General features: G+C 40.5%; 1 protein-coding gene across 1 annotated transcript; it reads right to left on the bottom strand.

The window, feature by feature from the left end:
- Positions 1 to 17,145: 17,145 nt before the first annotated feature.
- On the bottom strand, positions 17,146 to 17,496 carry LOC138890477 (uncharacterized mitochondrial protein AtMg00820-like). The gene has a single exon (XM_070173866.1). It carries the CDS (start codon positions 17,494 to 17,496, stop codon positions 17,146 to 17,148), a length of 351 nt encoding a protein of 116 aa, XP_070029967.1.
- Between the last annotated feature and the right edge of the window lie 219 nt (positions 17,497 to 17,715).

Genomic DNA, 17,715 nt, shown 5'->3' with positions numbered 1-17,715 from the left:
AGGTTGAGTGAAAGAGTATGGGATCACATATGTTATTTCTGGTTGAAGCTAAGGACCCTGAAAGATAAACATTGGAGGCGGTGCCCTTGAAGCTGGTGCCTGGGGGAGAACCATAGAAGACATGCCAGGATCATTGGAGGGCATTGGAGGGTGCCCGCATGGGATGAGCAGGTTGATCATAGAGGCGTTGGTAACCTCACTTGACCTGGGGATCAACTCAGGGAACCCAGAGATTGCACTTGGCGGTTCCCTACCATTGGACCAGGCGTCTCACATTTCCAATATGCGGAGACGCAACATCTTATTCTCTTCAACAGCTGCTGATTTTAACCGCAAAATAGCCGATGTCGGGCTATCCTCAGGACCGATGATTGATAGATTGATTGCGGAGGCCATCTGTGCCTATGGATCTTGTGAAGGAGGGGAAGCTAGACTACCAACAAAACCAACCACCAAAACCTAGCTAATTTGCACATCGAACAACCTTGTTAGTTTTGAAATATTTAACATATAGGAAATCGCACATTGAGATGCATGCACCTAACAGTTAAATGCTTCTACCATGTGTTTGAACGGTTTCATGTTTCATCCCGGCCTTGACTAGCCCTTTTCACTCTGTACCTCTTTTCTTCATTTCTGCCTCTCTTTAATCACTCTTGATTTTTCTTTCATCTCGTTTTTGCCGCTCTTTTATTTTTGCACTCTCTTTTCTTTTTTGTTTTTGTCACTCTTTTATTTTTGGTCACTCTCTTTTTTTTCACTCTTTTTTTTTCAATTTATTTTTTCACTCAACTAATATTATGGTTATGATCGAATCCGATGAGGATTGCCTACGTATCATGACCCCACATAAATCAGATCTTGCGTAGTTCGGGAAGATTGAGAATAGAGTAAATAAGCTAACTCTTTTTTTTGGAATTTTTGAAAGAAATGCTTTAAAAGAAGAAAGGAAATATTTTTTTGATTTTTTGATTGTGATTTTTTGTTTTGCTTTTTTGAAAGAAAGACTTCTAAAAAAATTCATTTGCTTTTGATTCGAACTTTGGGAATTTTAAAAGTAAAAAGAAAATTTTTTGTTTGAATTTTCATTTGTTTTCTTTTTTTTCTAAAGAAGAAAGAAAAATATTTTTGGATTTCAGATGTTGCCTCTTAATTTTCGAAAGAGGGACTTTTAAGAAAATATTTTGGATTTCTGAGTTTTTATTTATTTACAAAAGCACTTCTAAAGAAAAGTGAAAATATTTTTGGACTTCAATTTTTCAAAATTTTTATGGACATTTACAAAAGAAAGACATCTAAAGAGTTTTTTTGGATTTTTGTTTGTAATGATTTTTTTTTTTTGGATTTTTTGGAAAAATACTTCAAAATGAAGGAAACCCGTATTTTGGATTTTGATTTTTATTGATTTTTCTTTTTATTTACTTTTCATTATAAAGGACTTCAGAAAGAAGGAAACTATTTATTTTGAGTTAAAAAAAGACTTTTTTTTTGAATTTTTTAAGGAAAGATCTTTAAAGAAGGAACTAAAGAAAAATATTTTTGGATTTTTGAAAATTGGGGTCTCAAAGAAAGACTTTTCTAAAAAAAGAAGTGAAGGACAATATTTTTGGATTTTTAAAAATTGGGGCCGGAACCGATGAGGTTTGCCTACGTATCTCACATCCGGTGAGAATCAGACCCGCGTAGTTCAGTCAGTTTTGACAGAACAGGGGAGACGTGTCACTTGAAATTTTTTGGCTCATTTTGAAATGAATTTTCTTTTTTTTTTCTAGAATTTCGGTAGAGTTTCAGAATTTTCTAAATACCTACCTCACCCTTTTTTTTTTTGATTTTCTTTCCTTATTCTAAAAGCCGGTCAACATGTAAGCTGAAAAAATAGATGCTCAAGTAGCACGTAATATGTATCAGGATGGTCTTTTTAATTTGGGTACACCTGTCCTAGACGGACCCAACCCCTGTGTTGAGTCCCCAAAGTCAGATGCACGTGATGCAAACAAACGTACCTACTAGGGATCCGATATGAGACTATGTTATACTAGGGTTAAGAACCTGGGTGTATTGTTCTAGACCTGACTTACCCGAGCAGACAACTCAAGCCGAAGAGGGGGGACCGCGTACCGGGAATACAGAAGCTTCACCGGATTTGCAACTTGTCCGAACCTCGTTCTAAAATTGGGATAAGACTCTAAGAGAAAACTAAGTCACATGAAGTGCACACTTCCTAGATGATTTAGAAAACTCAGAGAGAAGAGGGTCTTGTAACAATTTATATACAATTCAAACAATATCAAAGCAGTAAAAAGCAGCATTTAGCACATTAGGCTCAAACATGTAAAAATCAGATAATAAATAAAGCTAAGTATAACACTTATTCTAAGCTCGAATTCTGAACCCTGAACCAGAAGTTCTGGGTTCTTATCCCCAGTAGAGTCACCAGAGCTGTCACACCTCCTTTTTACACACCCGAGGGTATATAGGGGAGTTTTTCCAATTTAAGTGACATTATTCGAAATGAGATTATTTATTCAATTCAGAGTCGCCACTTGGAATATTTTAATTGGTGTTCCAAGTCACCGGTTTATTTTAAATCCCAAATCGAGGAAATTTCGACTTTCCTTTTGAAGTTTGCGAACCAGAAATTCTGAATAAGGAATTCTGTTAACCCGAGGGAAGGTGTTAGGCACCCCCAGATTTCGTGGTTCTAGCACGGTCGCTTAAACTATCATAATTGGCCTATTATCTGATTCTAATACATGTTTTAGCCTATGGTACATTTTAACTCGTTAAACCGCATTTAATTATTTTTTAGGAAGATTCAACGTTGTTTAAAATACGCCTTGAACCATGCCACATGAAATGCACCCACGGTCCACGACACATTTTATTTAACATTGTTGAGATTTAGATTTGGGTCACATGAAATGCACACCCAAGTTTAAGGAAATTAATTTAAATAACGCGCCTAAAGCAACTACGCACTTTTAAGTTTGCGAGAGCCATGGAAAATTCAGCTAATGACATGCCTCGATTTCTAAAGAGTTAATATTAATTACATAAGGTCCATGGGTTAGTTAATGAGAATGGAACCAAAATTATTAGCTCAAAATCCTAAATCAATGAACTGTTGGTTTGTCTCCAATTAAATTATCCATGCAGCAATACACAAATTGTCTCACTAGATATTATCTAAAACATGACAACCAGGAGAAATTCACATATGAACATTTAAAGCATGATTCAATATTTGACCACATAAAGGTAAACCATACACAGTACTAATATTGATTACAACCAAGCAATTCAAACTATTCTCACATGATTGTATACCAAACATGGTTATGTATCATTCATTTACATTCGGAAATATCTATTTTACTATATGCTCTATGAATTGTCTTATACAAAAAAAATCAGTTATCCACTTATTCTTTGGTTCACTTCAAAAATCGCAAGATGCCTCTGTCACTTAATATTTACAACAAACTCATGGAAAAGTTCATCACAACAAAGAATTAAAAAGCATTCAAAGCTTTCTCATCACAGATGCATTAATAGAATCCAAACAAACACATGGAAAAAGGATTTAATGGCAAACGAAAATTTTAAAACAAAAAAACCACTAAAGAATTCAAATAGCATGGGTAAGAATGAACCTTAATATTCAGTAAACAAACTTCTTCAATAGATGAAAACACGAAACTCCCGACGTCTACAAACTATATGAATTCCAAAGATTACAACCCCAATAAAGAGTCAAACAAGATTCGCGACATGAGCACTCGAACGATTACCTCGACGGAACCTCCGATTTTGGTGATTTCAGAACTGTTTGCAGCTGGTTCTGCTGCTGGTTCTATGGCTGAAGAAGCAGTGTGTTTCCGCTGCAATTTTGAAGTTGTTTTGGGCTTAATTTAGAGGTCGTTTTGGACATGGGTTTTGGGGCGACACAGCTGGTTTTAAAGCTGCATTAATGGAGATTTTTGGACTGGTTTTAATGGTGAAAAAGTCATTGTTATCTGGTGAATTTTGAAGGTTATTTGCTAGATTTTTGTATAGAAACAGGAACTGTGTTTAAGGTTGGAGGGAGGTACTTCAATGGATGATTTTTGAGAAAATATTTGTAGATGATTTAACGGAGGAAAGGGATATAGCTCATGGTGTCCATGATGGCTTAAGGAGGATTGTCCTATTTGGAGAGGAAGCACCAGATTTTATTGTGCGTTTTTGCTGAAGAAACGACGGATCCAAATTTTTAGATGTAGGTCATTATTTAGGCATTAGGTACTATTATATAGGGGTAGATATTAGGTTAGGGGTATGAGCCTAAGAATTATGAGCTAGGTCCAAAATTAGTTCTAAAAATAGGTTGCTCGAGCCCAAGTTTTATTCTTTTCCCGCGAACGAGGTTAAAATGCGACCTCATTTATTAATTAGTCCTACTTAAGTAGAATAATTGTTAAAATAAGACTGACCGTTAAAATAAACTATTTTTTTGGTATTTTTCAAGATTAAAAATGACTACAAAACGTTAATGGAATAATTTTTATAATTTTCATTTTTCTTGTAATAAAATAAAGTAAAAGAGTAAAAATTAGCTGAAATAGCTATATTAGGCCTAAATTAAATATTTACATGCTAAAATATAAAAAATCTTGGGGAGGGTCAAAAATCACATGTCTACAATAAATCCTATACACTTGCTCTAATTCTATTGGCTAACTAATAACCTACAAAACAGAAAAAGATTCTTCTACAGTGATATTTCACACGTATGAAGCATGTGAATATCAGCTACACTTATTGATCTGGATGGCTCAGAATTGATCCATCAATTAAATCATCAATGTTAAAAATTGAGCTACGTGTTATGTATCTCATTCTTGTAAACTCCGAACTTAAGTTGTCTTTGTCGGAGACCCTAGAATAATCATCTTCTTCATTGAGCTTTCTTCTTCATTCTTCTTCTGACTTTCTTCTTTAATCTTCTTCTGAGATGAACCATGAGAGACTATTATCTCAACATACCCCCTCAAGTTGGAGGGAACGGAAGTAACACCCAACTTGCGAAGAGCAGAAATATGAGCTGGTCCTGAGAGAGATTTGGTGAAAAGATCGGTGAGCTGTGGCGAGGAAGGAATATGTGAGAGTGAAATTAGACCGGAAAGGTACTGTTGCCCGACAAAATGATAGTCTAATTCCACGTGCTATGTCCTTTCGTGGAATACTGGATTTCGGGCAATACGAATCGCCTATTTTCTATTGGAGAGAACAGGAACAGCTAAAGATGGAGGTACAGACAAATCCTCAAGTAATCGAGTTAACCATGTCAACTCAGCAACAACTCGGCGCATAGATCGATATTCTGCTTCAGCAGAGGACAAAAAAATTGAGGCTTGTTTCTTGGATTTCCAGGTGATGGGTGATCTCCCTAGAGCTATATAGAAGCCACTGACAGAACACCGAGATTCAGGACAAGAAGCCCTATCGGCATCGCAAAAAGCAACAAGATATAGAGAGGGATCTGAGTTTAAAATGATCCTTTGTCCGGGATCTGAATAGAGGTACCTCAGAACTCGAATAGCTACCATATAATGAGAAAGTCGGGGACTTTGCATGTATTGGCTGAGCTTAAGGACAACAAAGGACAAGTCGGGCCTTGCGTGAGTCAAGTAATTCAGCTTCCCAATGAGATACTGGTACACAGTGGGATTGGAGACCAAAGGTCCTTCATCAGCACTAAGCTTTGAAGATGGTTCAAGAAGGGAAGAAACACAAGATGAAATGGAAACATCAAATTCACGCAATAAATCCAAGGTAAATTTTCTTTGACATACAATGATCCCTTGTGCTTCCCTGAGAATTTCCATTCCTAGGAAATAATGCAGATTTTCCAAATCTCTGACTTTGAATTCTAAACTAAGGAAAGACTTAAGTGCTGAAATTTCATAAGAATAATTACCACTAATGAGAATGTCATCAACATATACTGCGACAATAGAGGCTAGATTCCCATTATGTTTAAAAAATAAGGAGTAGTCATTCATGAAGAAAGAATAACCTTTGAAACTTAATGCACCTGCAAGCCGAACATACCATTGCCGTGAAGCTTGCTTTAAGCCATAGAGAGACTTTCTGAGTAGACAAACATGGTTAGGACTCGGGGAAAACATTCCAGAAGGAAATTTCATGTGGACTTCCTCTTGTAAGTCTCCATGTAGAAAAGCATTGCTCACATCTAATTGATAGATTTGCCAGTCCTTCTTTGCTGATGTAATGACCCGGCCGGTCGTCTTAAGAATTAACTCCTCGATCCCCTATTAACTGATTTTCCCATATTTATTTCTGCTATTTTGATTTTCCAGGATGGTCGGTTTTGAGTTTTGGAGAGTTTTGGGATACTTAGTCCCTAAATGAGAGCTTTAATTTTGGAAATTTGACCATAGTTGGAACAATATAAAGATGAACTTGGAATGGAATTAAGATGGTTCCGTTAGCTCCGTTAAGTGATTTTAGGTTTAGGAGCGTGTTCGGATTGTGTTTTGGAGGTCCGTAGCTAATTTAGGCTTGAAATGCCGAAAGTTGAATTTTTGAAGTTTCTGGTTCGATAGTGAGATTTTGATCCCAGGGTCGGAATGAAATTACGAAAGTTTGAGTAGCTACATAGTGTTGAATGTGACGTGTGTGAAAAATTTCAAGTCATTCAGACGAGATTTGATAGACTTTTTGATCGAAAGCGTATTTTTAAAGTTTTTGAAGTTCTTAGGCTTGAATCTGATGCTGAATTGGTGCTTTGATATTGTTTTGAGTGTTCCGAAGGTTGGAACATGTTTGAATGAAGTTATGGGATATGTTGATAGGTTTGGTTGAGGTTCCGGGGGCCTCGGGTGTATTTCGGATGCTTAAACGGGCACTTTTGGTCTTTGGGAAATTGCTGGTTTTCTACTATTTTTGCAATAGCGATTTGTTCATTGTGATCGCGTAGAGTAAGTTGAGACCAGACATTTTTTGTGAATTGCGATCGCAGAGGAAGGAGTTTGATCGCATAGGGTGAGTTTATTGGTCATTGCGTTCGGATAAGGACCTGTGCGTTCGCGTAGAAGGACTTGGTGTGGCAGTGGGGTGATGAAATTTTCTTTATGCGATCGAATAGAGCGGGTCGCGATCGCGTTTCTTGAGAAATTTGTCTTATGCGATCACATAGGTATTTCTGCGATCACATATGGTTAAATCTGGGCAGTTTTTAAATAGCCCATCCGCGACCCTTCTTCATTTTTCTACCATTTTTGAACAGGATTGAAGCTTTTGGGGGCCATTTTTGAGGAAACCAAAAGGGAATCACTTGGAGGTAATATCTTTGACTTTATAACTCATTTATATGTGATTAAAGACCTAATTAGTGGTGAAAAATTTGGGAAAAATGGGTAATCAGGGCTTGAAATTAATAGACCTTAACATGGGTATTTGAGGGGTCAATTGAACTCCGATTTTAGTGTTCTTGTTATGTATAGACTCGTGAGTATTCTAGGTTTTTGAAAATATAAATTTCACCCGATTCTGAGACATGGTCCCGAGGGGTGTTTTGGTCATTTTACCTAATTTTGCGTATTAACTTAGAATTTAATTGTAGAATCAGTTACTTGAAGTATTATTTACATTATGCAATTGAATTGAATAGATTTTGGCCATTTGGAGTTGAGTACTCGTGGTAAAGACGTGGTTTCGGGTTGATTTTGAGCTGGTTCGAGGTTAGTGACTTGCCTAACCTTGTGTGGGAGACCTCCCCCTTAGGATTTGGTATATTTGATAATTGAAATGACTTGTACGTGAGGTGACGAGTGCGTACTTGAGCTAATTGTTGAAAATTCGGTTTTCCTTAAGTAATTTCAATTTTGTTCCTTTTTCCTGTTTTATACCACTGCAATTTAAGCCTGCTGTTAGCTTAGAAAAAACATGTTTAATTGACTGAATTGCTTATTTGCTTAAACTGCCTTAATTGTATTATGTGAAGCATGTTAGGTTAGAATTAACCTATTTTACTTGGTATGAAATTGAGCTTAATTGAGTATTCTTGTGTTGCGGCTGTGTGTTTTTCTTTAGGACTACGGGACGGTATCCCAGGAGATCCCCTGTACATACTTATAATTTGAGCTGAGGTGCGGGATACCGAGAGATCTCTGGCACGTATATTGAGGATACCTAGATATTCTCGGGATATCAAGAGATCCTTAGCATATATTGAGAATACCAAGAGATCCTCGGGATACCAAGAGATCCTTGGAATACACTGAGGGTACTAAGTGATCCTCGGGATACTGAAAGATCCCCAGTTATTATCCTTGCGGAGAGTGGTATTTCTTTGTGATTCTTTTTATCTCTGTTCCAGCTTTTGTATTCCTTATTATCCTGTATTAAATTCTTATTGTCTGCTTTCAACTGTACTGCTTTTCTTACTCTGTCATCCCTTGTATTTTATTTAATCTCAATAGGGCCCTGACCTTTCTCGTCACTACCCGACCGAGGTTAGGCTTGGCACTTACTAAGTACCGCTGTGGTGTACGCATGCTCTTTCTGTGCATGTTTTTCATGTGCAGATCCAGGTACTTCGACTCAGTCCTATCACCCTTGAGGCGAGGTGACTGTTCCAGAGCCTTCGAGGTATATCTGCCGCGTTCGCAGATCGAGGAGTCCCTTTCTACTTTCCCTATTGTATTAGCCCTTATGTATTTTCTTTCTTTGTTAGATATTCTGGAGTTAGACAGTGGTAGACATTCAAAGGCTTGTGGTTTCATGAGATTCGGGGTTTTAGGAAAATGTATTAGTTTTTGAGAGTTAATATTGTGTATGCCGAGCGGCACTTTTAAACGCTATTTTATTACACTATTTCTGCTTTAAATTGTTTTCTTCCGCAAATTGGTTTATCTTTCGCATTATAGGCTTACCTAGTTGTAGAGACTAGGTGCCATCACGATGGTTCACGGAGGGCGAACCGGGGTTATGACAGATGCTATTGCCTTTAAACATCTGATAGTGGTCATTTTGACCACTGGTGAAAATGTGTCTGTATAATATATTCCTTCCCTTTGAATGTACCCCCCTAACTACTAACCTAGTTGTAGATCGAAGAGTCCCTTTCTACTCTCCCTATTGTATTAGCCCTTCTGTATTTTCTTTCTTTGTTAGATATTCTGGAGTTAGAAACTGGTAGACATTCAAAGGCTTGTGGTTTCATGAGATTCCGAGTTTTGGGAAAATGTATTAGTTTTTGAGAGTTAATATTGTGTATGCCGAGTGACACTTTTAAACGCTGTTTTATTATACTATTTTTTTTTTAAATTGTTCTCTTCTGCAAATTGGTTTATCTTTCACATTTTAGGCTTACCTAGTCGTAGAGACTAGGTGCCATCACGATGGTTTACAGAGGGCGAACCGGGGTCGTGATAAGTTGGTATTAGAGCTCTAGGTTCATAGGAGTCATGAATCACAAGCCAGTTTATTAGAATCTCGCTGATCGGTATGGAGACGTATGTACTTATCTACGAGAGGCTATGTAACTGTTAGGAAAATTCCACTTCATTTGATTTCCTTGTCGTGTGAGATTTTGACATCACAATTATAAACTTTTGTCTTCTATTCTCTCAAAGATGGTAAGTACACGCACTATCCAAGATGATCAGGCACCCGCGCCCCCTGCTGCAGCCGTCAGAGGCTGGGGCCGGGGTAGAGGCCGAGGACGCGCACATGGTGCAACCAGAGCACCTGCGCGTGCTGCCATCGAGGTACCACCAGCAGTTCCCGCCAGAGTCCAAGCACCTGATACGCCTACTGCTACTACTACTCCAGCACTTCAGAAGACTCTGGTACAGTTCATGAGCATGTACACCACTTTGACTTCCCCTTGCTGCAGCTACATCTCAGGCTAGGGGAGGAGCACAGACTCCCGCCGCCCGCATTCTTGAGCAACGAGTGCATGTTGAGTAGGTCCTTGAGATTATTCCTGTACAACCTGCAGTCCGAGGTCAGGCCGAGGACAGGGCAGTGGCTTCCGAGGATGAGTAGCTGAGGCTTGAGAGATTCAAGAAGTACAAGGCTCTTGTATTCAGTGGTTTAGCATCGGATGATGCTCTGGGATTTCTAGATGAGTGTTACCGTATTCTCCGTACCATGGGTATATCAGGGTCGAGCGGGGTTTCTTTCACTATTTTCCAGCTTCGAGGTATTCTCCGTACCATGGGTATATCAGGGATGTATGGCGCACAGAGTTTGAGCATTTGCACCAGGGTGTTATGACTGTCTCAGAGTATGCTGTCCATTACACTAGTTTGACTAGACATGCACCAGCCTTGGTTTCTACTGTTCGCGAGAGGGTTCGCCGGTTTATTGAGGGGCGCATCAGGTCTAGCATGGCTCGTGAGTTGGAGATGGATATTTCTTATCACCAGGTGGTGAGCATTGCTAGGAGGATTGAGGGTATGCATGCTAGGGAGAGAGAGGAGAGGGAGGCCAAGAGGTCTCAAGAGTCGGTCCATTATTCTGGTGCCCGCGCCCCAACTGCAGGTATTCATGGTATGGGTTACATGAGTCACCATGTTCATTCAGCTCTTCCAGTGGCTAGTGGTATTCCAGCTCCTCCTAGGTATTAGGAGCCTTATTATGTACCTCCGGTTTCTAGCGCGCCCCCTGCGCAGGGTAATTTCAGAGGCCAGTCTAGTAGACCTGGCTTGAGCCAGTCACAACTACCACATTCTCCCAGAGCTTGTTTTGAGTGTGGTGACACACGCCATATGGTGAGGGATTACCCTAGACTTGGGAGGAGTGTGCCTCCACAGACTTCTCAGCCACATCGTGCCCCACAGAGTTCTTAGGCTATGGTTACAGCTCCAGTTGCTACCCCACCTGCTCTGCTAGCTAGAGGTGGAGATCTGGGAGGTAGATGTCGCCCTAAAGGGGGAGTCTAGGCCCGATATTATGCCCTTCCTACCCGTACTGAGACTATTGCCTTTGATTCTATCATCACATGTATTATACTGGTTTGTCATAGAGATGCATCGGTTCTATTCGATCCAGGCTCCACTTACTCTTATGTGTCTTCTTATTTTGCTCTGTATTTGGTTGTACCTCAGAATTCTTTGAGTTCCCCTGTTTATGTTTCTACTCCTGTGGGAGATTCTCTTGTTGTGGACCACATTTGTTGGTCATGTTTGGTTGTTCTTAGTGGTTTTGAGACCAGAGCTGATTTATTGTTGCTCAGCATGGTAGATTTTGATATTATCTTGGGCATGGACTGGTTATCACCCCATTATGCTATTCTTGATTGTCATACCAAAATGGTAACGCTGGCTATGCCAAATGTACCGCATGTTGAGTGGAGGGGTACTTTAGATCACACTCCCAGTAGAATTATTTCTTTCCTTAAGGCTCAGCGAATGGTTGAGAAGGGATGCGACGCGTATTTAGCCTATGTGAGAAATGTCAGTATTGGTACCCCTTAAGTTGATTCAGTCCCAGTAGTACGGGATTTTTCCGATGTGTTTCCAACTGATCTTCCAGGCATGCCTCCTGATAGAGATATTGATTTTGGCATTGATCTGTTGCCGGGCACTCAGCCCATTTCTATTCCTCCATATCGTATGGCTCCTCCTGATTTGAAGGAGTTGAAGGATCAGTTACAAGAATTGCTTAATAAGGATCCGGCCCAGTGTGTCACCTTGAGGTGCTCCTGTCTTGTTTGTGAAGAAAAAGATGGTTCTATGTGTATGTGTATTGATTATCGCAAGTTGAACAAAGCTATAGTAAAGAACCATTATCCTTTACCTCGTATTGATGATCTGTTTGACTAGCTTCATGGCGCACGAGTGTTCTCTAAGATTGACTTGCGCTCAGGTTACTATCAGTCGAAGATTCGGGAGCCAGATATCCCAAAGACTGCCTTTAGGACTCGGTATGGTCATTACGAGTTTCTTGTTATGTCATTTGGGATGACTAATGCCCCAGTAGCATTTATGCATTTGATGCAGTGTGTTTCGGCCGTATCTTGACTCGTTCGTCATTGTCTTTATTGATGATATTCTGGTGTATTCCTGGAGTTGGGAAGATTATGAGCAACACCTGAGGACAGTGCTCCAGACCTTGAGAGAAAAGAAGTTAGATGCTAAGTTCTCGAAATGTTAGTTTTGGTTGGATTCCGTGGCATTCTTAGGCCACGTGGTGTCAAGTGAGGGCATTCAGGTGGATCCGAAGAAAATAGAGGCAATGCAGAGTTGGCCCAGACCATCCTCAGCTACATAGATCCGCATTTTTCTTGGCTTGGCGGGTTATTACCGTCATTTTGTGGAGGGGTTTTCATTGATTGCAGCCGCTATGACCATACTGACCTAGAAGGGTGATCCGTTCCAGTGGACGGAAGAGTGTGAGGCGAGCTTTTAGAAGCTTAAGACAGCTTTGACTACAGCCCCAATTTTGATATTGCCTACAGGTTTGGGGTCTTACACTGTTTATTGTGATGCCTCGAGGATTGGCCTTGGAGCGATTTTGATGCAGGACAGTAGGGTGATTGCCTACACATCTAGGCAGTTGAAGGTACATAAGAAGAATTACCCTGTTCACGTCCTTAAGTTAGCTGCCATTGTTCATGCCCTGAAGATCTGGCATCATTATTTGCACGGTGTTCCTTGTGAGATTTATACTGATCATCGGAGCTTGCAGCACTTGTTCAAGCAAAAGGATCTAAACTTGCGCCAGAGGAGGTGGTTAGAGTTGCTGAAGGACTATGATATCACTATTTTGTATCACCCGGGCAAGGCCAATGTGGTAGCCGATGCCTTGAGTCGCCGGGCAGAGAGTTTGGGGAATTTGGCTTATTTACCAACATCGAAGAAGCCTTTGGCGATGGATGTTCATACCTTATCTAGCCAGTTTGTGAGATTGGATCTTTCGGAGCCTAGTCGGGTTCTAGCTTGCGTGGTTTCTCGGTCCTCCTTATTTGATCGTATCAGGGAGCATCAGTATGATGACCCTCATTTACTTGTCCTCAAAGACAAGGTTCAGCATGGTGATGCCAGGGATATGACTATTGGTGATAACGGGGTATTGATGATGTAGGGTCGGATTTGTGTACCCAATGTTGATGGGCTTCAGGAGTTGATTCTGGAGGAGGCCCATAGTTTGCGGTATTCCATTCATTCGGGTGCCGCGAAGATGTATTAGGATTTGAGACATCACTATTGGTGGAGGAAGATGAAGAAATACATAGTTGGATTTGTAGCTCGGTGCCTCAACTGTCAGCAGGTGAAATATGAGCACCAGAGACCGGGTGGGTTGCTTCAGTAGATAGAGATTCTGGAGTGGAAGTGGGAGCGTATCACCATGGACTTTGTAGTTGGGTTTCCATGGACTTTGATAAAGTTCGACGCTATTTGGGTGATTATGGATCGGCTGACCAAGTCCGCACACTTCATTCCTGTGTGTACTACTTATTCCTCGGAGCGATTGGCGGAGATTTATATCCGAGAGGTTGTTCGTCTGCATGGTATTACAGTTTCCATCATTTCCGATAGGGGTACTCAGTTCACATCACGATTTTGGAGGGCCATTCAACATGAGTTGGGTACTCGGGTGGAGTTGAGTACAACATTTCACCCTCAGATGGAAGGACAGTCCGAGTGCACTATTTAGATTCTTGAGGATATGCTCCATGCGTGTGTGAATGAGTTTGGAGGGTCTTGGGATCAGTTCTTTCCATTGGCGTAGTTTGCCTACAACAACAGCTATCATCCTGACATTCAGATGGCACCGTACGAGGCTTTATATGATAGGCGGTGTAGATCCCCGGTGGGTTGGTTTGAGCCGGGTGAGGCTATATTATTGGGCACAGACTTCGTTCAGGATGCTTTGGAGAAGGTTAAGGTGATCCAGGATAGACTTAGTACATCCTAGTCCAGACAGAAGAGCTACGCGGACCAGAAGGCTTGTGATATTTCCTATATGGTTGGAGAGCGAGTTCTGCTTCAGGTTTCGCCTATGAAGGGCGTCATGAGATTTAGAAAGAAGGGAAAGTTGAGTCCGAGGTTTATTGGCCCTTTTGAGATATTGAGGCGTGTTGGGGAGGTTGCTTATGAGCTTGCATTACCTCCCAGCTTGGCAGGAGTTCATCCGGTATTTCATGTTTCGATGCTCCGGAGGTACCACAATGACTCGTCACACGTGTTGGATTTTAGTTCAGTCCAGTTGGACAAGGATCTATCTTATATTGAGGAGCCAGTGGAAATATTGGACATGCACGTTAGAAAGTCGAGGTCAAAGAACATTGCATCAGTGAAGGTTCAGTGGCGGGGTCAGCCGGTCGAGGAGGCGACCTAGGAGACGGAGCAGGATATGCGCAACAGTTACCCTCATATTTCACTACTTTAGGTATGTCTCTATGCTCGTTCGAGGACGAACGAATGTTTAAGTGTAGGAGGATGTGATGACCCGGCCGGTCGTCTTAAGAATTAATGCCCTGATCTCCTATTAACTTCTTTCCCCGTGTTTATTTCTACTATTTTGATTTACCGGGATGGTCGGTTTTGAGTTTCGGAGAGTTTTGGGACACTTAGTCCCTAAATGAGAGCTTTAGTTTTGGAAATTGACCGTAGTAATAATAGTGTGAAGGCGGCTTCAGAATGGAATTCCGATGGTTCCGTTAGCTCCGTTGGGTGATTTCGGGTTTAGGAGAGTGTTCGGGTTGTGTTTTGGTGGTCCGTAGCTAATTTAGGCTTGAAATGCTGAAAGTTGAATTTTTGAAGTTTCCGGTTCGATAGTGAGATTTTGATCCGAGGGTCGGAATGGAATTCCAGAAGTTGCAGAAGCTACGTAGTGTTGAATGTGACGTGTGAGCAAAATTTTAGGTCATTCGGACGAAGTTTGATAGACTTTTTGATCGAAAGCGTATTTTTAGAGTTTTTGAAGTTTTTAGGCTTGAATCCGATGCTAAATTGGTGTTTTGATATTGTTTTGAGCGTTCCAAAGGTTGGAACAAGTTTGAATCAAGTTATGGGATATGTTGGTAGGTTTGGTTGAGGTTCTGGGGGCCTCGGGTGTATTTCGGATGCTCAAACGACACTTTTGGTCTTTGGGAGATTGCTGGTTTTCTGGTATTTTTGTAGCAGTGATTTGTTCATTGCGATCGCATGAGATCATTTGCGATCGCGTAGAGTAAGTTGAGACCAGGCATTTTTTGTGAATTGCGATCGTAGAGGAAGGAGTGCGATCGCATAAGGTGAGTTTGTTGGTCATTGCGTTCGCACAAGGACCCTTGCATTCGCGTAGAAGGACTTTGTGTGGCAGTGTGGTGATGGAATTTGCTCTATGCGATCGCATAGAACGGGTCGCAATCGCGTTGTTTGAGGAAGTTGTCTTAACCGATCCCATAGGTATTTCTGCGATCGCATATGATTAAATCTGGGCAGTATTTAAATAGCTCATCCGCGACCCTTCTTCATTTTTCTACCATTTTTGAACAGGATTGAAACTTTTGGGGGTCATTTTTGAGGAAACCAAAACGGAATCACTTGGAGGTAACATCTTTGACTTCATAACTCGTTTATATGTGATTAAATACCTAATTAGTGGTAAACAATTTGGGAAAAATGGGTAATTAGGGCTTGAGATTAGGAGACCTTAACAAGGGTATTTGAGGGATCAATTGAACTCCGATTTCAGTGTTCTTGTTATGTATAGACTCGTGAGAGTTCGAGATTTTTGAAAATATAAATTTCACCCGATTCTGAGACGTGGTCCCGAGGGGAGTTTTGGTCATTTTACCTAATTTCGCGTATTAGCTTAGAATTTAATTGTAGAATCAGTTACTTGAAGTGTTATTTACATTATGCAAGTGAATTGAATAGATTTGGGCCATTTAGAGTCGAGTACTCGTGGAAAAGACGTGGTTTCGGGTTGATTTTGAGCTGGTTCGAGGTAAGTGACTTGCCTAACCTTGTGTAGGGGGACCTTCCCCTTAGGATTTGGTATATTTGATAATTGAAATTCCTTGTACGTGAGGTGATGAGTGCGTACTTGAGCTAATTGTTGAAAATTCGATTTTCCTTAAGTAATTTCAACTGTGTTCCTTTTTCCTGTTTTATACCACTACAATTTAAGCCTGTTGTTAGCTTAGAAAAAGCATGTTTAATTGACTTAATTGCTTATTTGCTTAAACTGCCTTAATTGTATTATGTGAAGCATGTTAGGTTAGAATTACCTATTTTACTTGGTTCGAAATTGTGCTTAATTGAGTATTCTTGTGTTGCGGCTGTGTGTTTTTCTTTGAGACTACAGGATGGTATCCCAGGAGATCCCCTGTACATACTTATAATTTGAGCTGAGGTGCGGGATACCGAGAGATCCCTGGCATGTATATTGAGGATACCAATAGATCCTCGGGATATCAAGAGATCCCTAGCATATATTGAGGATACCAAGAGATTCCTGGCATACACTGAGGGTACTAAGTGATCCTCGGGATACTGAGAGATCCCCAGTTATTATCCTTGCGGAGAGTGGTATTTCTTTGTGATTCTTTTTATCTCTGTTCCAGTTTTTGTATTCCTTATTATCCTGTATTAAATTCTTATTGTCTGCTTTCAACTGTACTGCTTTTCTTACTCTGTCATCCCTTGTATTTTATTTAATCTCAAAAGGGCCCTGACCTTTCTCGTCACTACCCGACCGAGGTTAGGCTTGACACTTACTAAGTACCGCTGTGGTGTACTCATGCCCTTTCTGTGAATGTTTTTCATGTGCAGATCCCGGTACTTCGACTCAGTCCTATCACCCTTGAGGTGAGGTGACTATTCCAGAGCCTTCGAGGTATATCTGCCGCATCCGCAGATTGAGGAGTCCCTTTCTACTTTCCCTATTGTATTTTCTTTCTTTGTTAGATATTCTGGAGTTAGACAGTGGTAGACATTCAAAGGCTTGTGGTTTCATGAGATTCCGTGTTTTAGGAAAATGTATTAGTTTTTGAGAGTTAATATTGTGTATGCCGAGCGACACTTTTAAACGCTGTTTTATTACACTATTTCTATTTTAAATTATTTTCTTCCGCAAATTGGTTTATCTTTCGCATTTTAGGCTTACCTAGTTGTAGATACTAGGTTCCATTATGATGGTTCACAGAGGGCGAACCAGAGTTGTGACAGCTGCTATTGCCATTAAACATCTGATAGTGGTCATTTTGACCCTTGGTGAAAATGTGTCTGTATAATATATTCCTTCCCTTTGAATGTCCCCCCTAACTACTAATCTAGCCTTGAGTCTCTCTATTGAGCCATCTGACTTGTGCTTGATTTTGTAAACCCATTTGCAAGTCAATGCCTTCTTCCCTTTAGGTAATAGCACCACATTCCAAGTACGGTTCTCTTGTAGAGCTGCAATTGTTGAGTCCATGGCCTTTTGCCAATCAGGATGTATAGAGGCTTGAGAATAACTAACTGGCTCTTGTACTTTTGAAATGGACTGCATGATGTGTTGATTATGTGTTTATAAGGCTCCAAAAGTGTAAACATTAGTCTTAGCAAGGTGTGCTAGATAAGAATCAGTAAACTGAGTGAGAAAGATGTTATTACAAATGTAATCCTTGAAATGGCTTGGCCATTGAGTTTCTCTACCAGATCTCCTAGGTACATGTGGTGTCAAATTATGATAAAGAGAATTGATCCTAGGTGAATGAGGGCTAGATGT

Source organism: Nicotiana sylvestris, chromosome 4 (genome assembly GCF_000393655.2).
Source record: "Nicotiana sylvestris chromosome 4, ASM39365v2, whole genome shotgun sequence".
Taxonomy (NCBI): domain Eukaryota; kingdom Viridiplantae; phylum Streptophyta; class Magnoliopsida; order Solanales; family Solanaceae; genus Nicotiana; species Nicotiana sylvestris.
Note: the sequence above shows the minus strand (reverse complement) of the source record. Positions and strands in the feature narration are given on the sequence as shown.